The 23,219-nt window shown below is 36.9% G+C and overlaps 1 protein-coding gene and 2 long non-coding RNA genes across 3 annotated transcripts; all 3 read left to right on the forward strand.

Annotated features, from left to right (window-relative positions):
- The first annotated feature begins 5,090 nt into the window (after positions 1–5,090).
- Positions 5,091–6,536, forward strand: LOC124872196. The gene is made up of 3 exons (XR_007039215.1): positions 5,091–5,255; positions 5,371–5,698; positions 5,896–6,536. It is a non-coding gene; the product is annotated as an uncharacterized LOC124872196 (long non-coding RNA).
- Positions 6,537–12,619: 6,083 nt separating this feature from the next.
- LOC124872182 (deoxynucleoside triphosphate triphosphohydrolase SAMHD1-like) lies at positions 12,620–15,303 on the forward strand. Its single transcript, XM_047371934.1, has 3 exons — positions 12,620–12,700; positions 12,810–12,925; positions 15,172–15,303. Exons 1-3 carry the CDS (start codon positions 12,630–12,632, stop codon positions 15,234–15,236), a joined length of 252 nt encoding a protein of 83 aa, XP_047227890.1. The 5' UTR covers positions 12,620–12,629; the 3' UTR covers positions 15,237–15,303.
- Positions 15,304–19,201: 3,898 nt separating this feature from the next.
- On the forward strand, positions 19,202–21,257 carry LOC124872188. The gene is made up of 4 exons (XR_007039214.1): positions 19,202–19,295; positions 19,467–19,571; positions 19,740–19,877; positions 20,634–21,257. It is a non-coding gene; the product is annotated as an uncharacterized LOC124872188 (long non-coding RNA).
- The last annotated feature ends 1,962 nt before the right edge of the window (positions 21,258–23,219 follow it).

A 23,219-nucleotide genomic window follows, 5' to 3' on the forward strand; every position in this document is an offset into this window, starting at 1 on the left:
GGTTATCAGGCTCCCTCCCTGATAACCTAAACCACTTTAACTATAAGCTTTATCAAAAAGGAAAGTTTTAAGCCTAGCCTTAAAAGTCTGCCTCACCGTCTAATGCTGGGAGTTGGTTCCACAGGAGAGGAGCCTGATAACTAAAGGATCTGCTTCCCATTCTACTTCTAGAGACTCTAGGAACCACCAGTAAACCCTCAGTCTGAGAACAAAGTGCCCTGTTAGGAACATATGGACCAATCAGATCTCTGATGTATGATGGAGCTAGATCATTAAGGGCTTTATATGTGAGGAGGAGAATTTTAAATTCTATTCTGGATTTAACAGGGAGCCAATGAAGGGAAGCTAAAATAGGAGAAATATGATCTCTCTTTTTAATTGTCATCAGAACTCTTGCTGCAGCATTTTGAATCAGCTGAAGGCTTTTAACTGCATTACAATAATCCAGCCTTGAAGTAACAAATGCATGGACTAGTTTTTCAGCGTCACTCCTGGATAGGATATTTCTAATTTTGGCAATGTTCTGGAGATGAAAGAAGGAAATCCTAGAAACCTGTTTAATATGGGATTTAAATTACATGTCTTGGTCAAAAATAACACCAAGGTTTTTTACTTTATTATCGGAGGTCAATTTAATGCCATCCAGGTTAAGTGATTGACTAAGCAGTTTCTTTTCTAAAGACTCCGGTCCAAAGACGACAACTTCTGTCTTGTCCGAATTTAGAAGCAAAAAATTTAAAGTCATCCAAGTTTTTATATCTTCAAGACATGCTTGTAGTCTATCTAACTGTTCGGGTTCATCAGGATTTATGGATAAATAAATCTGAGTATCATCAGCGTAACAGTGAAAATTGATCCCATGCTGCCTGATAATTTGACCTATTGGAAGCACATATATATAGTAAAGAGAATTGGCCCAAGTACTGAACCCTGTGGTACTCCACAATTAACCCTGGAGTTTAAAGATGATTTATCATTTACATGAACAAACTGGAATCTGTCAGACAGATAATATTTAAACCAGCCTAGCGCTGTTTCCTTGATCCCTACAGCATATTCCAGCCTTTCTAAGAGAATATTGTGATCGACTGTATCAAATGCAGCACTGAGATCTAACAGAACCAGTACAGACACAAGTCCATTATCTGAGGCCATAAGAATATCATTAGTGACTTTCAGCAGAGCTGTTTCAGTGCTATGATGAGCTCTGAAGCCAGACTGAAACTCTTCAAACAGGTCATTGCTGTATAAATGCTCACACATTTGATTAGCAACAATTTTCTCAAGAATTTTAGATAAGAATGGAAGATTGAATATAGGTCTGTAATTTTTCAAGTCATCTCGATCAAGCAAAGGTTTCTTAAGTAAAGGTTTAATTACAGCTAACTTAAAAGCTTGTGGTACATATCCATTTACTAAGGATAGATTAATCATATCCAAAATGGGGCTGGTAATCAGAGGGAACACTTCCTTAAATAATTTGGTTGGGTTTGGGTGTAACATACAAGTTGAAGGTTTAGATGAAGCCAATATTGCTGATAACTCAGGAAGCTTCACAGGATCAAAGTAGTCCAAACACAGATCAGGTTCTACAGTTACTTCCAATGTTGTCTCACTTGCTGAGGATGAAGTAATCATCTTCAGGAGTATGTCAAAGATTTTCTTTTTAATAGAATCAATTTTATTTAAGAAGAATCCCATAAAGTCATGAATGCTGAGAGCTAAGGGAATGGATGACTCAACAGAGCTATGACTCTGTGTAAGTTTAGCAACTGTACTAAAGAGAAACCTAGGATTATTCTTGTTCTCTTCTATTAATGATGAGAAATAAGCTGTTCTAGCTTGGTGAACTGTGATTTTATACAACAGTAGGCTATTTTTCCAGATTAAGTAGGAATCCTCTAGGTGTGTAGAGCGCCATTTTCTCTCCAATTTTCTAACATTGTGCTTTAAAGTACGCAGCTCTGAATTAAACCAGGGAATCTGCCTCCTATGGATAATTACCTTCTTTTTCAATGGGGCTGCATTGTCTAATGGACCACGCAATGATGAAGTAACATTATGAACAAGAGAATCAATTTGTGAAAGGGAAGAAACAAAATTATTGCCCTCCATTGTGCTTTTCAGTGATAATGAGGAAATCAAAAGTGGAACAGATTCTTGAAAGGTTGTTACAGCATTGTCTGATAATGATCTACTATAATGAAATTTTCTTTCAGGTGTGGAGTACTCGGTTAAATTAAACTCAAAGGTTATTAAAAAATGGTCAGACAGGACAGGGTTATGAGAAAATATTGTTATGTCTTTACACTCAATGCCATATGTCAGCACAAGGTCCAGAGAATGAAGACAAAGGTGGGTAGATTTCTTAATGTTTTGATCAAAGCCAGTTGAGTCTAAGATAGCATTAAACGCTATATTTAGGCTATCACTTTCAGTGTCAACATGAATGTTAAAATCCCCCACTATAATAACCTTATTTGTATTTAACACTAGATCAGATAAAAGGTCTGAAAACTGATCTAAAAATTGAGAGTAAGGGCTTGGTGGACGGTACAAAACAACAAACAGAAGTGGTTTTAGTGCTTTGCAATTTGGATGAGGAAAACTAAGGATTAAATATTCAAAAGAGTTGTATTGGTCTGGGAATAGTCAATAAATCAGACTGAAAGATGGTTGCTACTCCTCCTCCACGCTCCACATGACAGTGTCTGGGGCGATAGATGGATGGATAGAAGTTAAATAGATGGATAAGCTGCTGAATAGATATGTAGATATGTCATTCTGCAGAATAATTTATTATAAATAGATTTTTGATACCTTTTTTATACTACCAAACAATGAATTTAATTTGTTGGTTCAATTTGTTGAATAATTTGCTTATTAACGGCTGTCTATGTAAATAGCCTTTAATAAGATAAAAGATTTAACAGTTGGTGTACATGTACCTTGCATTTTTTTGTAATGTGCCTTTGTAATGTAGGGTAAATTATTTGTGTGTGTGTGTTTTGTAATAGTTTTATGCTGAAGGCCTAAGTGGAGTTAAATGTGTTTGGTTTTTAGCGTCAGTAATCTCTCAAGTTCCCTGAGCCAGCTAGTGTTCAAGACATAGAAACCCTCCATAGCTTTAACGTCAGACAGAAAACCTTGATCTTTGATTAAGGTTATAGTTAGGGCTGACTCAGGTAATATGTCCTTTTAGGACTGCCGTTATGGATGGAAACTGTTAGAGGCTTAAGAGACTGCTGGCCCCTTTTTTCTTCACCCTGTGTTTTTTGTTCTCCATTTGTGTAAAAACCATTATTGTTGTCATCAACTTCATGTCTTTCCTAGTCCCTCAGATTCTGTTCCTGGACTCTGAAGTCTGCATTTCGCTTTTTTCTGTCCTGCTACCCAGAACCGATCGAGTAAGATGTCCATCCATCATGAAGCTGGTTCCAGCGAAGGATTTTTGCCTTCCATTTCTTCTGTGAGGTAATCCAGTCTTGGTTTTGTTATTTTGCTTTTGTCGCTGCTGGTTAACAATCCTGTGCTGTTCTTAGTGGGCCAGTGGGACCAGAGAAACAAGATTGACTGCTATAATTTAGTAAGAGCAGGCCACAAAAACCTACATTTAGAACGAAGAAAGAAAACGTCCTTGACCTTTGTAATTATCACTTCAAAACTACAAATTATTAATGGTCATCAATGTTGGGAGTTACTGTATTACATAATAACTGTGTTAGTAACTGCGTTAGTTTTTCCTTCAAAAGGTAATCTAAATAATTACTTTCTATATTGGAAATGCCGTTTGGTTACTTGTAATTTAACACAGTGTGTTAAAACTCAATCAATCAAAGCGACTTTTCATAAGCGTACTCTTTCTGCGGCGGGGAGAGATGTTTACTGAATATTTTTTACTGAAAAACTAAAACAAATGGTAGCTGCATTCTCACAAAAGAAATGCTAAATACAGTAAAACAGATAAAGATCTTTTTACAGCAGTAGAGATGTAGGTCTTTGGAACATGAGTACTCTTTGTAAGCTTTGTTTCATATTCCTTATTCTCAGTCATACCCTGGTTATTGAAAATACTTAAAGAACATTTAATCCCCCTTGCCAAAAGACAGAACAATTTTGAATGCAATTGATTCTTTCCTATTTTTATATGCTTAGCCTACAGGAAGACCCACGTACCAGAGAGCTGTTGATGTTTGTTTACAATCAATGCAGGCGACTGTGTGACCAATTTGAAGCCCAGCCTCTGCAAATGGATCTGGAGTTCCTTAATTTTCGTTATGAGGAACTGTACAGACTTCTTCTGAGATGTGTCCACCATCAAATATTTTCAGACCTGGAAGATGTACTGCAGAGCATTCAAACAGTGTTGGTTTTACTAGAGGGAAAGCATCAGCCGCTACATGGATTTAAGCCAGCTGTGCTCAGAACTGGAGGGAGGGGACGCCCTTCCTGGGACATTTCTGCTGAGCAACTTCAGTTTCTTCTTGAATTTGAATTTACTGTTAGGGAAATTGCACATTTGTTTGGAGTCAGTTTCAGAACTATAAGAAGGAGAATGACAGAAAATGGTCTGTCAGTGAGAATGTACTACAGCAACATTTCCACTGAAGATCTTAGAGACGTAGTGTCTAGTTTCATTCAGCAGTTCCCTGATTCAGGAATCAAAACGGTCAGTGGATATCTCAACAGTGTTGGACTAAGGTGAGCATTTGTCCAATGTCAAAACAATGATGGCATGGAAACCACCCAGTTGTCCTTATTTATTATTTTCCTTATTATTTTGTGTTGGATTATTATGGGTTCAAAGGTCTCGTGTTATTGAAACCCTGAGAGTATTGGATCCTGCTGGCATGCTGTGTCGAGGACTTGGAATAAACGTTATTCCAAGAAGAGTGTACTCTGTACCAGCACCAAATTCTTTATGGCACATTGATGGAAATCACAAGTTGATTCGGTGAGTCCTTATCTGGTGAGCTCTGTAGCAAGAAAACGTTCTATAGTGAGGTAAATGTTTTTTTATGTTTTTAATTTTCATACCTGCAGTTGGAGAATTGTGATCCATGGAGGAATTGATGGGTACAGCAGAAAGATCATGTACTTCTGTGCAAATAATAATAATAGAGCCTCCACTGTATTGAGCGCCTTTCTTGCCGCAGTCCAGCAATTTGGGATTCCAACAAGGGTTCGCAGTGACAAAGGAGGGGAGAATGTTGACGTTGCTCGTTTCATGCTTGGACATCCACAGCGAGGACCAGGTAGGAAGCACATTGACGAACAGTGAACATTACAAATATTTAATTTATGTAAGAACTTCATTCTTTTCATGTTGACATATATTTTTCCATTGTCGTCTATGTTTTTATACTACAGATAGAACAAGTTTCATAACCGGACGGAGTGTTCACAATCAGAGAATCGAACGACTGTGGAGAGATGTCTGGTGCTCAGTGACTGTAAACTATTATACAGCCTTTCAACATCTTTACAATTCTGGTGTGTTATAAATGTAGACGACGAGCTAGACCTCATTTGTCTACATTATGTGATGCTTCCCAAAATTAACGAACATTTACAGCTGTTTAAGAAAGCTTGGGATCATCATCGCCTTTCTACAGAGCACGGAAAGTCCCCCCAGCAGTTGTGGATTGAAGGACAGATTATGGGGGCGCATCCTATCACTGAACCTGTTTGTGAACAGGTAAGTAAACAGATCTTTTCTGTTACCTTTATAAAGAAATGCATCATTAAGGTTGTTTCATAAAACAAACAAGTTATGTAAAATTTGTGTCAATGAAGAATGTAATTCCTGCAAACTCGCAATCTTTTAGGCTCAGTAAATTAATATAAAGACACATAATGAAAGAATATCTCTAAGCACTATGTCCTTTTGTGTAGAGAACTATGGAGGATTATGGCATTGACTGGGAAGGACTAACACCTGTTGATCACGAAGCTGCAGTTGATGTTCCAGAAAATCCCATGCCTCTACAAAACCGAGTATTTGAACATCTCCGTGAGAGAATAGATCCTCTTCGCCCTAGTACATGCTTTGGGATGGATATACTAGTGGAAACCTTGGAAAGTGCTCAACGAATATTCCATGATGTGAGGGACCGGGTCGGTCAAGCATGAGGACACAGAAAGAATTTTCAAGGAAAATGGGTTTTATTTTCCCAAAATAGCAAAATTCAAACAATTATTACAGGGTCCTTAAAAGAGGTCCAATGAAAAAGGATGGGGCATCAGCTGAGTTGCTACTGCTAGTGACTTCATGTTCTTTTGAAAATCCAGTTCATCCTGTCTTTTAGTGCATAACTTCTTTTCTGTATTCAGAGGCGAACAACTGCGAGGTCACTCTGTGCCTCCCCATGCACCAGACCTATGACAGCTTTGTGCACTACATGGAGTCTGGCCTGATACAGGCTCCAACGTTTGGATTCCTTTAGAATCAAACTTGATTTACTTTTTTTTTTTTGTTGTTCTAGTGTGTGAGGTCAAAGGTTAGTTTCATTGACATCAGTTTACCTTTGTCTGCGATATAAAATAAAATAATGGATTTTCAGTTAAAATAAAAAAAGTTATTTTCATGATTGTCAGTTATGGTTGCAAAATGTTTGTAATTTGTGAGATGAGTAGTTTTGGTTGTGGATTTAATTCATTATTTTAAGGAACATATTCTTGCAAATAAAGCCTATAGTGACTTTCCCCAACTGTTTTATTTTATTCCAGTGTGGGGTTGCCGAAGTACAGATATGGTGTCACCTCCATGTTGAAGATCTCTGATGTAGAGCATGGATTTTCATTGAAGATTGCTAGACACAATGGGGTTAAAAAATAAAAGTCCCAGAAATACCTAAAGTAGCTTTACTAAATAAAAGTATCAAAAAATAAAATACCATTATTAAATAGAGTAATCTTGAAATAAATTGGAAAATAAATCTTAAATGCATAAATCTGGAAATAAGTAAATACCTGACAAACTAAAAAAAAGATTATTTCTATTATATATTTTGTTTTATTTCACGGGGACATTTATTTATTGGACGGAGTATTATGAATAATTATAATAGTACTTCTTTTCATTTTGAATTAATGAGCTGGATAATAACTGGAAGCTGTTCTACAATATTCTGTAGTTTTACCTAATTTGTATTGCAATTTTCTCCCTATATTTTTCCCCGGTATCACATGAGTAATTGCCTGTTTGCATCTATCTCATAAGGTTATGTACTCTAAAATAAAACTGAAAACAGGAATGCCCGGTGTCTTTTAATCTCACCATCTGCATAAAGATCCCTCAAGTATTATTTAATTACAGAAGCAGTTCTACTTTACTGTTGGAACAAAATACAACTTCATCCCTGTTAATCTCTCTAACTTATTCCCACAGCTCTGCAGAACTACACAGTGTCAACAAGCCACCTGCCGGTCGTGCGGTGGGGATTTTACGCACAGAACGACGTGTTTAGATGCTTGTAAGAAAACGTCACCGCAACATATCTTGGCTGTGCGTTAGGAAATAAATATTGACTTCTCATATATCGTAGATAATTCATGTAAGGTTTATGTATTTTTTCTGTTGTGATCTCCACGACTTTTAAGGACACATGCAGTCCGTCTGATCAGGTCAGACAGTGCCGATTGGTTGGATGTTATCAGGTTAATATTGTTGGTTCAAAAATGTTTAGAGTTCTGGTGACTCTCGGAAGCAGCTTTTTTATTTATTTAAACTATCTTTGCCACAAGACCTTACCTAACATTGTTTAAATTATTTAAAATTATATTTCGATTAACCTTTATTTGATTTGATTGTTTCACCAACGATAAACTGTTTATTTTGGTTTTAGTTTAGAATAATCTTGTACAATTGTCACAAGTTAGATCTATCTTATATTTTTGCCTGATCAAAAGGAGAATTAGCCCTTTAGTCAAGCTACGATGTGAACATTAATGTGTAAGAGAGACGACAACAGAAAACAGGAACAGAGCAAATTTGCAGGTTTGATAACATGTAAATCTTTGATTCCTTGCGAGTTAAAATATCGCGCTTGCTCAGTGACATGTTCGAGTTTTGGACCATTTTTAAATTACACTGTGTGGCATTTTCCAGAGGCCTTACATGCATGTTTTGGACTGGCTGGAATAGCCGCGGAAAATCCTATAAGGCTCATTATCTTTCAGCCCACATTTTAAATGTCAATTATCTTTGTTGCCTCTTGTTTTTTACTTTCGTTTTAAGGATTTTAATCAGTTTGGAGGCGGCGCTTTTGCCTTGGTTTCTCTATTACATCGCAATATAACCCTCCCCTGGAGGAGGATCGGTTTCCCGTATAAATTGCCACAGTAATAGAAGCAAGTAGGTATTCTGAGCTGGAAAATCCTGAGCTGATCCCGAATTATCCTTGCTGTAGCGATAATATTGCATTGAGGTACAGAAAAAATTGGATTTACTACAGGTCCTTCTCAAAATATTAGCATATTGTGATAAAGTTCATTATTTTCCATAATGTCATGATGAAAATTTAACATTCATATATTTTAGATTCATTGCACACTAACTGAAATATTTCAGGTCTTTTATTGTCTTAATACGGATGATTTTGGCATACAGCTCATGAAAACCCAAAATTCCTATCTCACAAAATTAGCATATTATTAAAAGGGTCTCTAAACGAGCTATGAACCTAATCATCTGAATCAACGAGTTAACTCTAAACACCTGCAAAAGATTCCTGAGGCCTTTAAAACTCCCAGCCTGGTTCATCACTCAAAACCCCAATCATGGGTAAGACTGCCGACCTGACTGCTGTCCAGAAGGCCACTATTGACACCCTCAAGCAAGAGGGTAAGACACAGAAAGAAATTTCTGAACGAATAGGCTGTTCACAGAGTGCTGTATCAAGGCACCTCAGTGGGAAATCTGTGGGAAGGAAAAAGTGTGGCAGAAAACGCTGCACAACGAGAAGAGGTGACCGGACCCTGAGGAAGATTGTGGAGAAGGGCCGATTCCAGACCTTGGGGGACCTGCGGAAGCAGTGGACTGAGTCTGGAGTAGAAAAATCTAGAGCCACCGTGCACAGGTGTGTGCAGGAAATGGGCTACAGGTGCCGCATTCCCCAAGTCAAGCTACTTTTGAACCAGAAACAGCAGCAGAAGCGCCTGACCTGGGCTACAGAGAAGCAGCACTGGACTGTTGCTCAGTGGTCCAAAGTACTTTTTTCAGATGAAAGCAAATTCTGCATGTCATTCGGTAATCAAGGTGCCAGAGTCTGGAGGAAGACTGGGGAGAAGGAAATGCCAAAATGCCAGATGTCCAGTATCAAGTACCCACAGTCAGTGATGGTCTGGGGTGCCGTGTCAGCTGCTGGTGTTGGTCCACTGTGTTTTATCAAGGGCAGGGTCAATGCAGCTAGCTATCAGGAGATTTTGGAGCACTTCATGCTTCCATCTGCTGAAAAGCTTTATGGAGATGAAGATTTCATTTTTCAGCACGACCTGGCACCTGCTCACAGTGCCAAAACCACTGGTAAATGGTTTACTGACCATGGTATCACTGTGCTCAATTGGCCTGCCAACTCTCCTGACCTGAACCCCATAGAGAATCTGTGGGATATTGTGAAGAGAATGTTGAGAGACTCAAGACCCAACACTCTGGATGAGCTAAAGGCCGCTATCGAAGCATCCTGTGCCTCCATAAGACCTCAGCAGTGCCACAGGCTGATTGCCTCCATGCCACGCCGCATTGAAGCAGTCATTTCTGCAAAAGGATTCCCGACCAAGTATTGAGTGCATAACTGTACATGATTATTTGAAGGTTGACGTTGTTTGTATTAAAAACACTTTTCTTTTATTGGTCGGATGAAATATGCTAATTTTGTGAGATAGGAATTTTGGGTTTTCATGAGCTGTATGCCAAAATCATCCGTATTAAGACAATAAAAGACCTGAAATATTTCAGTTAGTGTGCAATGAATCTAAAATATATGAATGTTAAATTTTCATCATTACATTATGGAAAATAATTAACTTTATCACAATATGCTAATATTTTGAGAAGGACCTGTATGTTTGCCATTTTCTTTAAAAAATAGTCATTGCAACGTTAAAAGAAAGGATATTTATAAATGTTATGCCATCTGTTTCATACTTGAACAACTGTCTCTATAAAGGCCTCACAAAAAGAAATAATTTTTAATCTTTTTCATTTTTTCCAGCATCTTGTCATCAGTCATCTAATCCTTCACTTCAAGAGTTTTGGTGACCATCTGCAGATCCTGTAAAGTCTCTGAAAGCTTTTAGAAATAATGGCAGAGCAAAATAAGGTAAGATTGTTCCCACTACGTGCAAACTTTTATAGCAATAGAGAAAAAATGAGACGGCCTTTTGGAGCAAAGACATTTAACACTCTCTGTTCCTCTGTGTTCAAAACCACAGTGCCAGAAAAGTGGTGAAAATAACTTAGTGATATACGAAATACTACATAATTATACTATTTAAAATAAACAAAGAGTGTTGTCCAAAGTAAAGAAAGAATTTTCCCACTTGTGAAAGAAGACTTATTGGGACTCTGTATTCATGGTCAATGCTGTTTAATTGTTCAATTAAACAGAAAAACTTTTATCCAATTTGAATAAAAAGCTAACTCCGACTGCACTGTTCAATTGTTAGGATTAATTGGAATGTATGTACCTGAAATTCGCATTAGTTACAAAATAAGTCTCTTCACTTTGAAAAAACTATAAATTAATATATTGAATTTTGATGGGAAATATTTGTCACCATATTAGTGTCTCTAAGCAGAAACCTGTTATATGTTTACATTATGAAAATCAAAACCTGTTTTTTAGATTTTAAACTGAGTTGTAAACTCATTCTTGTTAGAATAAAAGAGGACTAGGTCACCTGTTTTCAGAATGAAGGAAACCTTTTCAAATATTTTAAATGACTTTGAATCATACTTCAAACAACTTAACTCTGAGTTCCTCCCTTTCCAGGACACGGACCGTTTTCCCATCTGTTTGATCAACTGTTTATACCCAAAGCACGTCCTGGACATGAGTGGAAAGTAAGAAATTATATTTGCCTTTACTGACCTGCTGCCTTGTTTTTTTTTTTTTAGTTAGTGTACAATGACCATGGTATCACTGTGCTCAATTGGCCTGCCAACTCTCCTGACCTGAACCCCATAGAGAATCTGTGGGATATTGTGAAGAGAACGTTGAGAGACTCAAGACCCAACACTCTGGATGAGCTAAAGGCCGCTATTGAAGCATCCTGGGCCTCCGTAAGACCTCAGCGTTTTTTTAGTTAGTGTACAATGAATCTAAAATATATGAATGTTAAATTTTCATCATGACATTATGGAAAATAATGAACTTTATCACAATATGCTAATATTTTGAGAAGGACCTGTATATGATTGGCAAACTCAAATTTGTGATTCCCTCAAGAAAAAAATCACTATAACCATATTAAAATCATTTTTTAGTTTTCTTTGATCCGTTTATAGAATCATAGGTGCAAAATTAATTATTTGCAATTTTCTTTACTAACAATTACAATTATTACAACGCAGTTCTTCTGCACAACACAGTTCTTGTCTGTCGATCAAAGTAAAAAATGAAAGCTGATCAGAACCACAAATCCTAGTTATTGTTATGATCACATGGCTAATCTCTGCCTACATTTACATACATGGCAAAACAGTACAGTGTCTTTGTGTCTAATTAAAGGTAGGCTCTTTCTGATTTATTCAGAAGACATGTTCCTTTTACTTTTGAAATGTGGCTGTGCCTGTTCTTAGAACAACTAATGTTTTGTGTCTTGCAGCATGAGTTTGCGTCTAAAAATATGTTTGACCATCTGGTGGAGCAAAATAACTTGAAAGAAGACATGGAGCATCATGACCTGGTGCCAGATGTGGACCTGGAATTTATCAAAGAGCTCATCGATCCAAAGAAACCTGGTCCTCCAAATGAGGTACCCATCTCTTTAGCTTCTGAAGTCTTTTAGTAGAACTTTGTTCAACTGTCTGAAGCAAAATTGTCTGTACTAACGTTTCTTTGTTCTCAAACTTTCACTCTTGTTTATGTTGTCTCCAGCATTGATTTGAGATTGTACCAAGGGAAATCTGGTATTATATGTTGTCTGTACCTTTTTTTTATGGAACAGTGAGCATGAGTCCTTGTCTACAATTCTGTTGTTGTCTATCTTCAGTGGCTACACAACGGACGTCCTAAAAAGATGGCCTTCCTCTATGACGTTGTGTCCAACAAAAGGAACGACATTGATGTGGATAAGTGGGATTATTTTGCCAGGTGGAGCTTTAGGATTTAATTCTATCCCAAAATCTGTATATTGTCTTAACTGTAATAAATACATTTTTTTAAACATATCTTTCTTATCCCCATATGTCAGGGACTGCCATCACTTGGGTATGCAGAACAATTTTGACCATCTTCGGCTGATTAAATTTACTAGAGTGTGTGAAGTGGATGGGGAGAAGCAGATACGTTACAGAGACAAGGTTTGATTATTTTTCCTTCTTATCAACATTTCATTTCAAGTTTACAATATTAGCCACTAAATGTTTTCATTATTGGTACCAGGAGGCGTTTAATCTGTACAACATGTTCTACACAAGGTTCTGCTTGTTCAAACAAGCCTACTTGCACCGTGTAGGCAAGGCGATAGAGGAGATGTAAGTAGCCCTTAGCATTGCTTGAGCTCGCTGGCTGCTATTTGTGCTTTGTCACCGTCTATTTTATGCAATGTTCTTCCTCCAATTACAAGCTGGTTTGTTTCTTCAGGATTACAGATGCTTTTCTGAAAGCAGATCCACACATCCAGATTGAAGGCAGTGAAGGGATCATGTTCACTCTGTCCACAGCTATAGATGACATGGTGGCGTACACTAAGCTGACAGGTGAGTAAACATTTAGAACACTGTAGAAAAACATAAATGAATATGTCATTTTGGCTAATTGCAGATTTTTAAAACTAACATATAAACATGTGATCTTATTATTTCAAATTTTACTAAATCAAAGGGACAGAAATGGAGATGAACAAATAAACAGTTTGCATCCAAATTGCAAAATCTAAAAGAAGCAGGATATATCTGGAAAATGGATTTGGACAAGTGGGTTCTGTGGACTTTCCTACATTCCAAGTTAGAATAACAGGCATAAGGTGATGTTGAATTTCCCGATGACTGAATCTCAAATATCTGCAAAAGTTGATATATTCCAGTTTTTCTTCCATCCAAATTTCCTTTTCCACACATTTTATTATCAATAATGGAAATCCGATGGTTGTAAGTTAAACTGGTGGGAGGGGCATAGGGTTTGGGTTAGGTTGAATAGATGTAAATGTGCTTCACGTGGAACAATGCACATTCCATTAAAAAACATGAAGAGTTATTAATCAAATTAGTTTTTACTCCATAGAAAGTGAGGAAACAGGAATATTAAGCCATTAAACAAAAGCATTTTCTAAATATTTCTTCACAAACACTTGTATAAACTGTAAATGCTTAAGGATTTACCTTACCTGGCAATCACTGGGCTAATATCTAGTTGTATAGCCACTGTTTGTGAGATCTGGTTCACATCTGTGTTAGATGGAGCCAACTAACTTCTGGCATCTGTGAACGATTATTTCAGCCCAGGGTGTTTGGACCACATTCCACTTTGCACAATAGTATTTGGAGCTACCTACACTTAAAAGATAAATGCACTATAAACAGTATGTTTATCATTAGTTTTGTTTTAAATAAGGGCTACATGTGTTGTGATTATGAACATATTTAATATTAATACTTTTTTGGGATTATGAATCTGAGAATATTATTTAATATTTAATATTAATATTTTAATATTTTATTAAATAATATTTTGGTCTGTTAAGGGTTGTCCTGTGAATACCAGCCCAATAAGGCAGTGGTATTAGGACAAAATTGAAAGGGATGAGCCAAGCTCTGACATTATTGAACAGCAAAACCCTGCACACAGAATAAATCCACACAATTTCTTAAAATACAAGAATTTATTAACAAAAATAAGTCAACTCAAAGTCAAACATATTTCAATCTACAAACTCTTTACTATGCTAAAACAAGCCAACAAACCACCAAGTAGAATGAAAGAATAATGAAGACTAATGGGCTATGTACAATATAAACAAGTGAATCAAAGATGGTTAAAAACCATGACTGAAAGAGTGATGCAACATTACCATGCAAATTTATGTTTGAGAACCAAGGATTATCTTGAAGAGTCTGGAAATGAAGTTAAGTTAGTCTTGGAACTAACTTAGACAATAATTGGTATACGTTTAGACAACCATTCACAATGCAAGATTAGATAAAACATTATTTTAGTAAAATAATATTTTAAAGAATGAGTTGCTGCATAAAACCAACCTTCTGGATCACCAATTCCTAATGGTGTTTAATTAGCAGCTTTTATTTATTAAAACAATATTTATGGAAACATTAAGAAAATATTAAAATAATATTTAAGGAAATATTTTGAATAAGAACCAAACCTTTTTGGGTGAATGATCTTTAGCTGTTAACAGTTAAAGCTAACAAAAGAAACTGATAGCTCATCATCCGAATCAAACACGTACCTTTAAAATACCACTAATAAAATGGTTGAAATGCATAAGCGTGGACTGCGCATTATGACCGATCTTCTGTGTTTAAAATCACCCTTTAAATAAAGTTTATCTTAACTTAAAAAAGCACAAACACAGAACACATAAACTGAGCACATATGCTGACAGCTAATCTGCTAGCACTAAGATGGCTGAGTTTTCAACACAAACAAAACCAAACGTCATAAAAGGAAAAATGTTTAGATTATTTCATTCTAAACAACTTCTCTCTGCCCAAAACACTACCTCTTATGTGAACCGTGCTGAGGAAAAGTTGTCCGGGTGACGAAGTTGAAGAAAGCATTCACAGTGAACAAAGGGTTAACTTTTCTTTCAACCCCCGCCGGTTGCAACCTTAAGTACCCCCGTTCATGATTCACAAACAGCAATTCATTCCTACTTAACTATCCTGTGTAAAAGAGTTTATCTTTCTGCTTAAGTGACTAAATAATTTAAGGAGTTTGAGTTTTTAATGTTGCTTTGTCCTCTTCTTGGTTTCCGGTTTCCCCGTAGATAACGTGTTTGAACAGATACTGAACCACATGTCTTCTAATCCGGACCTTGAATCGGCAGAGTAGATACTGCGCAGAATACTTAAGCGGGACCTCTACAGGTGTCTGGGGGAATTTCGCCCTGAAAAATCAAAAGAAAGAAAGGTAAGAATGTGTTTAACAGTAGATCAGATGTGGGTTATAAATGATTGGTAAAATGTGTAAGTAATCATTATGTCATTGAATTACTTGTTTTAGTCTCATTTTTTGTGCAGCTCAAGATAAAAAAATTTTTATAAAAACATAAGTTTACAACAACTATTATTATAGAAATACTAGACATAGATAAAGAAAAATTAATGTGAAAATGCAAGTTAATATACACAAATCCACAGTAAGTTGAGTTGAAAGGAGAGTGTATATACACAGTACAGACCAAAAGTTTCGACACACCTTCTCATTCAAAGAGTTTTTATTTTCATAACTATGAATATTGTAGCTTCACACTGAAGGCATCAAAACTATGAATTAACACATGTGGAATTATATACTGAACAAAAATGTGTGAAACAACTGAAAATATGTCTTATATTCTAGGTTCTTCAAAGTAGCCACCTTTTGCTTTGATTACTGCTCCGCACACTCTTGTTATTCTGTTGATGAGCTTCAAGAGGTAGTCACCTGAAATGGTTTTCCAACAGTCTTGAAGGAATTCCCAGAGATGCTTAGCACTTGTTGGCCCTTTTGCCTTCACTCTGCGGTCCAGCTCACCCCAAACCATCTCAATTGGGTTCAGGTCCGGTGACTTTGGAGGCCAGGTCATCTGGCGCAGCACCCCATCACTCTCCTTCTTGGTCAAATATCCCTTACACAGCCTGGAGGTGTGTTTGGGGTCATTGTCCTGTTGAAAAATAAATGATGGTCCAACTAAATGCAAACCGGATGGAATAGCATGCCGCTGCAAGATGCTGTGGTAGCCATGCTGGTTCAGTATGCCTTCAATTTTGAATAAATCCCCAACAGTGTCACCAGCAAAGCACCCCCACACCATCACACCTCCTCCTCCATGCTTCACGGTGGGAACCAGGCATGTAGAGTCCATCCGTTCACCTCTTCTGCGCCGCACAAAGACACGGTGGTTGGAACCAAAGACCTCAAACTTGGACTTATCAGACCAAAGCACAGATTTCCACTGGTCTAATGTCCATTCTTTGTGTTCTTTAGCCCAAACAAGTCTCTTCTGCTTGTTGCCTGTTCTCAGCAGTGGTTTCCTAGCAGCTATTTTACCATGAAGGCCTGATTCACACAGTCTCCTCTTAACAGTTGTTCTAGAGACGTGTCTGCTGCTAGAACTCTGTGTGGCATTGACCTGTTCTCTAATCTGAGCTGCTGTTAATCTGCAATTTCTGAGGCTGGTGACTCGTATGAACTTATCGTCCGCAGCAGAGGTGACTCTTGGTCTTCCTTTCGTGGGGCGGTCCTCATGTGAGCCAGTTTCTTTATAGCGCTTGATGGTTTTTGCGACTGCACTTGGGGACACTTTCAAAGTTTTCCCAATTGTTCGGACTGACTGACCTTTATTTCTTAAAGTAATGATGGCCACTCGTTTTTCTTTACTTAGCTGCTTTTTTCTTGCCATAATACAAATTTTAACAGTCTATTTAGTAGGACTATCAGCTGTGTACTATATCCACTTCCTGTACAACACAACTGATGGTCCCAACCCCATTTATAAGGCTTGAAATCCCAATTATTAAACTTGACAGGGAACACCTGTGAAGTGAAAACCATTTCCGGTGACTACCTCTTGAAGCTCATCAACAGAATGCCTAGAGTGTGCGGAGCAGTAATCAAAGCAAAAGGTGGCTACTTTGAAGATCCTAGAATATAAGACATATTTTCAGTTGTTTCACACTTTTTTGTTCAGTATATAATTCCACGTGTTAATTCATAGTTTCGATGCCTTCAGTGTGAAGCTACAATATTCATAGTCATTAAAATAAAGACAACTCTTTGAATGAGAAGGTGTGTCCAAACCTTTGGTCTGTACTGTGTATATATCACATTAAAGGAAAAAGTCAATAAATTAGAAACAAATTTGATCATTATGAATGTGTTTACACTTAGATCATACAGAAAAACAATTAAACGGCAAAAATTTTATAATTGTAGTACAGTTATACTCAGACATTCATTTTTTCACAGAAACTAACCTGAGAATATTTTGGACTTTCATGTTGTTGGAAGTATGATTATTGATTAATTAATCTTGATCAATAATTATAATTAAAAATCACAATTTGACAAAATTAATTTCTTAACCAAAATCCTCATTTATGAATCGAGACCAGAGATGTCTTCTGGTGTTGTAATTGTGGCTCAACGCCTTTGATAATTACAACCGTTAAATACTCAGTAATAATTAATAACTATTACCGGAGATGTCACTGTTTAAACAACCGTTTCTGCCGAAATGTGTGGAACTTTTAACCTTATCTTGACTGACGAATCACTCTTGCACAAAATAACCCAGAAATGCCTTCTCTTTATCTATGTGAATATTTATTAAATCACAGCCTGATACAATCCGTTCTTCAAATTTAATAATCTTCACCTACTCAACATGCAAAGTTCTACACACAAGGGGTAAAATATCTAACTAAACAAAAATAAAGCAAAACAGCAGTTATGGCAAAATTGATAATATGACGAAAGGGTGGTGAGGATGTTGGGGCGCAGTTCCACTGTAACTCAGTTATACTCAGTCATAAAACTTCCCCCAACTCTGCCAGGTGAGCAGACAAAGGGTTATAAAACTTTTGGCAGCAAACGAGCAAGCAGTAAGGCTGAAGACAAAGAAAATGGGGAATTTCACCATGAGGTTATTTTAACAGTCCAGTCTCACAGCGCACCTGCGTTTGCTCTCAGGGGTTCAATAACCCCGCAAAGCACACGCAAAGATGGGAGCGCAGCGGCTTCCAGATGTCCAACACGGCACATCAAAGTTTAAATAACAAGGTTACATGCACATATCATTCAAAAGACATTAGATTAAATAGTGGATCTCATCGCACTAAAACCTTCTACCCTGCACAGGCTTCTAAGAAAGGAATAAAAATAAAGGATGGGTATTACTTGTTGTCGGCTTTCTTCTGAGCGGGGTTGAGAGAGGAAGGGGTAAGTTGGAATTTACTGTGCGTCCTCAGTTAACCTCAGGAAAAGCAGTCAATCTTCGTCCTCTGGCCTCCTTGGTGAAAGGGACAAATATGATCTGACCATCAAAGTCGACTAGGATAAAACACGGTGGCGGTTCGTCCCCTCGAAACTCCGTGTTTTTAGTTACGTGTTAAACTCACATCTTCGATTGGCAAAGTGAAATTTCTGGCCTTAGTCCAGAAACCTCAGTTATGAATTGTTCTTTGGCCAACGAGAGAGAATAAATGAGATCCACTCGGGACTCTTCTCCAGGTGATACTTCAGATGTTGGTAACCGGATCCGGTTTCCAGCTGAAGGCGAGTGTTCAAAATGGAGGCCTCCCTATATAGCATCTTGTGACGTCAGACTTGGGACGCCCGTCATATCAGTCGTAGTGTCCTGGATACAAAATGGCCGAAAACGCCATGAGGCCTGGTGGCGTCCAGCAACGTGCAAATAGTCCAATATTCAGCAAACAAGTGGTCCAACAATGTTGTGATAAGTGGCCTGACAGAGTCAAGTTAAAATATAAAAGTAAATTTTTTGTTCTCTCTGTGATCTATGTTTAATTAAAATGGATGATTAGTTTAAAATTATGTACTTCCATGAGGAATGTGGGAAAATGTAAAAGTTTCCCAAAACTTTCTTAATGCCTCAGCATCAGTGCCTGTCGGGGAATATGCGGTTGTTAATCAGATTTGCTGTAATATATTACAGTGTTGGTAATATTCAACAATTTTGTAACGGATATAATGTTGGGTACATATAAGACGACCGAGCTTCATGTTGTTGGTGTTAAGATGGAGGAATCTGCTACCTGATATCAGACATGTTGAATCTTCCCCTTGTCTTACTAAAAGGAACTTGAAACTGCCTGGAAGGCAGAATTGGATCAAAAACTCCCTGAGGGTGGCAACCTAAATTTGAAACCAGATGACTTTGTGTTTGATGTAAGTTTTTATCTACTACTTTATATTTCTATGCAGTATTTTAAAATGTAAAGAATGTCAATGTGTTAAAAATTACCTTTTCCTGTCCTATTTGTAATTAAATATTAGGTACCATCATGCCTTTTTGTGTATCTTATTGCATTTGCTGACCTAAATTGAATTTGTGTTCAGGAAGTTACACTACAATATGGGAAGGGGGCAAAGGACCCAATACAGAATGTGCATTTCTACCGAAAGAACGAGCCAGATGTAGCCATCAAATTGCGCAGAGATCAAGTAAGAATGAAATACAACATTGCAAAATTAACATCTTTTAATTTTTTAGATGTTTAATCTGCATCAGTTCTTTATTCATATCGATATCTAGAGAATTTATATTGAAACTGATCCTCCTATTTTCTTTGCTCCATATAATGTAATATGTGTTGCTTACATTCTTTTTAGGTATCTCATATTCTTCCAAGAACATTTGCTGAGAGAAAGATCAGAATCTACAGCAAGAACACAAATGAAGATGCTCTGAAGGCTGGCAAGCAGCATTTTGAGAATTTTAAGAGAAGATACAACAGCACAGAGCCGGAGGTATTTATTTAGGTTGCATTTTACAGGAACAGATGGTGAACATTTTAAGGCAGCCATGACCAACTTCATAATTATATTTTATTATTATAAACCTAATTATATTTTATTGATCTAGATGTGTGATAGGAGTTGTCTCTGTTTATGTTGAATTTGCAAATCACAGAATTTTACAGTTTTGATTTTAAAATTTAAAGGTTTGGTTCATATTCGAAAGTTTAAGACAAGCTTCAGCTGTAGCTCATTTGAAAAATCTGGACATCATATGTTAAGTTTCAAATATTTCTTAGCTAACGCATCGTGAAAGCTGGATGTGTGAACAAGGCTAAAACAAAGGGTGACAATGTGTCAGTATTTCATAGTGGTTACATGCCAAGAAAAAGAAATTACAGCAAATTTTAAAAATGAGTTTGAAGTATTTTAATATAACTGAAATTTCACATTGAATATGGATGAACAGATAGGTACAGAAAATTTAGGTTTATTTCCAGGGTTGTTCCAGTTTTAGTACTTTTGCTCAGTGACTTTAAAGAACAGGAAACATATCTTCAAAAAGAGTTAAAGGACCAAGAAGCTTTAATAGAAAAATCTTACAGTTAATTATCAATAAATTGCTATGAGTGACTGTATTATTCCTCATGTATACGAGGAGGCAGTTAGTTATATAGTGTTTGGTTTTGAAATATGTATTGTTTTACAGTGTCCAAACACTGTGCTCTGAACTTATAACAAGCATCTGTCTTTTCTAAAATCACGCAGGATGAAGACCAAACAACACCTGAAGTGACTCCTCCATAAGCCAGCTGATACAATGATTATAACGTTTTATGAAATAAACAAAAAACTTGGGTGCTTAAATCAAAGTCAGAAAGAAATGTTTCTGTTAAGGATACGTGTTTAACAGCACAGTTAATTATTTTTAAAAAGAGAATGAAAAGAATTAAAATAAGGGTTCTAATTAGAATGCATTGACTCTTGTTGGGTAGAAAATAAGGCATTATATAACTTTATAAATTCATGGTTTTGATCTTTTTAAGTTGGTTTTATTTAGTTTCATCTTAAAGTTTTGCAAGTCCTTCAAAGTTTTGCAATTTTAAAAATATAATAATAAATGAGATGTTTTTGTTTGTTTCTTTGGTTTACAGCTGGTGGGTTTCTGTGTATTTTTTACTTATCCCTTGAACATATAAAGTACTTTAATGTTTTTAGTTTTTAAGATTGTTTACACAGATGGCTGACCGTCCTTTGCCATTTATTTTTCTGTGGGACTTTGATGGAATGTTTGTGCTTAAAGAAAGTAACTCTGCTTCCTCATTTATGTCTTCATATTTCAGCTATGTTTAATACTACAAATGTGTTTTAGGGTGCCACTTTAAAAACATCTTTACCGGATTATGTATTTGTTTTTACAAATCTTTTGCATGTTTAAATTGTTTGTCAAAGTGGTGAAAATGTAATCTTTTCAAAGATCCAAGAAGGGATTTTTTAAATAAACTGGGATGCAACCCTGTGATGATTTTGTTCAACACAAGAAGGCACAATGCTTACATTTAAATCTAACAATAAAGGACATAAAGTAGTTTCATCACATCTTTCATCATAACTGGAGATATAATATTTACAGTGCAAGTATTTTTACACAGACAATAAAGAGCTAAGAGGCTTTAACTATGTATATGTCTGATATTAGCACATACTCAATTAAATTACAGTTCATGTCATAACGTTTGTGGCTTACAGGACATGATCAATAATAGAAGAATCTTTAAAACCTTTATAGTCACGGTGAATTTTAAGATTTTTTTTTTTGTGCCTACTCTGCAGCCAAACCAAACCAAACCAAACCTAAAGCACAACCCGCCACCAGATATCTCCTTGTGACTTTGGCTAGGTCAATGGGAAATGGGAGATAGACTCTGCTGCTTGCTCCTTGCTGGACATACATTATCTTGCGAAGGGACCTAACATTTTACTGGTATTTGGCAAAGCGAGATGTCTACTAGACACAGAGGTTTTGTATTAACTCAAACTCCCTTCCTCCTAATAATATGTATAATAATTAAAGGAATCTGCTTAGTAAGAGAGACTGTTATTATAACCATTGTAAGCTTAAAAGTGATAAATACTCTTAAAGGAAAGCAAATGGATGCTAAATGTGAATGTGGAAGTACTGAAACAGTGAAGCACACAATTACTTGGTATATGAATTACACCTGTTACAGGTGAAAACTGTTTAGAGAACTTGGATCAACTGGAGCAAATTTCCAACATTTACACACTTCTAAATCCAGAGAGCTGCATTAGAGAGGAAACTAATGAAGTATTTGCCTTTTGTCAAAACTTAATAATGCTATAAAGGATTTTGACTGTGGATTTCAATCCTGTAAGACTCACAATGAAAAGACACAAAGGTAATGATTAGAGAAGTTAATTTACAAATATTTATTTCTGTGGCGCTCGGACCCCGGAGGAAGACATGAACGCTGAGAATGACATGAGCTTGAATAAACAACTTATGAATAGAATTAGAGATGTCTTCCCCCCGGGATCCGACTGGTGGTGGAGTGGAGCCCTGAGGAGTTAGGGAAATCGGGAGGGGCTAGGAAGCCAGATGGTGGAGATGGGGAGGAGGAGGGTCGCAGCTCAGCTTGAAGAACGAGGAGGTCCGTGAGTGAAGATCTTTAAAGCGGAGCCTTGGACGGTGATTGGCGGACAAGAAAATGCGGACTCGATGCTGATTGGCTGGAGCAGGGATGCATGATGGAGTCATTGGACGGAGCAGAGGAGGGGTGAGTCTTCCAGATTGAATTTTTGTCAAAACTCCATAAGTGGGATTATTTTGCCAGGTGGGGCTTTTGGATTTGATTCTGTTCCCAATATATGTATCTTGTCTTAACTTTAAACATATTTCTTCTCCCCATATGTCAGGGACTGACATCACTTGGGTATGCAGAACAACTTTGACCATCTTCAGCTGATTAAATTTGCTAGAATGTGTGAAGTGGATGGGGAGATGCAGATCTGTTACAGAGACGAGGTTTGATTCTTTTTCCTTCTAATCAACATTTAATTTCAAGTTTACAGTATTAGCCACTCAGTGTTTTCATTATTGGTACCAGGTGTTCAATCTGTACAACATGTTCTACACAAGGTTCTGTTTGCACAAACAAGCCTACTTGCACGAAGTAGGCAAGGCGATTGAGTGGATGTAAGTAGCCCTTAGCATTGCTTGAGCTCGCTGGCTGCTATTTGTGCTTTATCACCGTCTATTTTATGCAATGTTCTTCCTCCAATTACAAGCTGGTTTGTTTCTTCAGGATCACAGATGCTTTTCTGAAAGCAGAT

This window comes from Girardinichthys multiradiatus, chromosome 1, assembly GCF_021462225.1.
Source record: "Girardinichthys multiradiatus isolate DD_20200921_A chromosome 1, DD_fGirMul_XY1, whole genome shotgun sequence".
Taxonomy (NCBI): Eukaryota; Metazoa; Chordata; class Actinopteri; order Cyprinodontiformes; family Goodeidae; genus Girardinichthys; species Girardinichthys multiradiatus.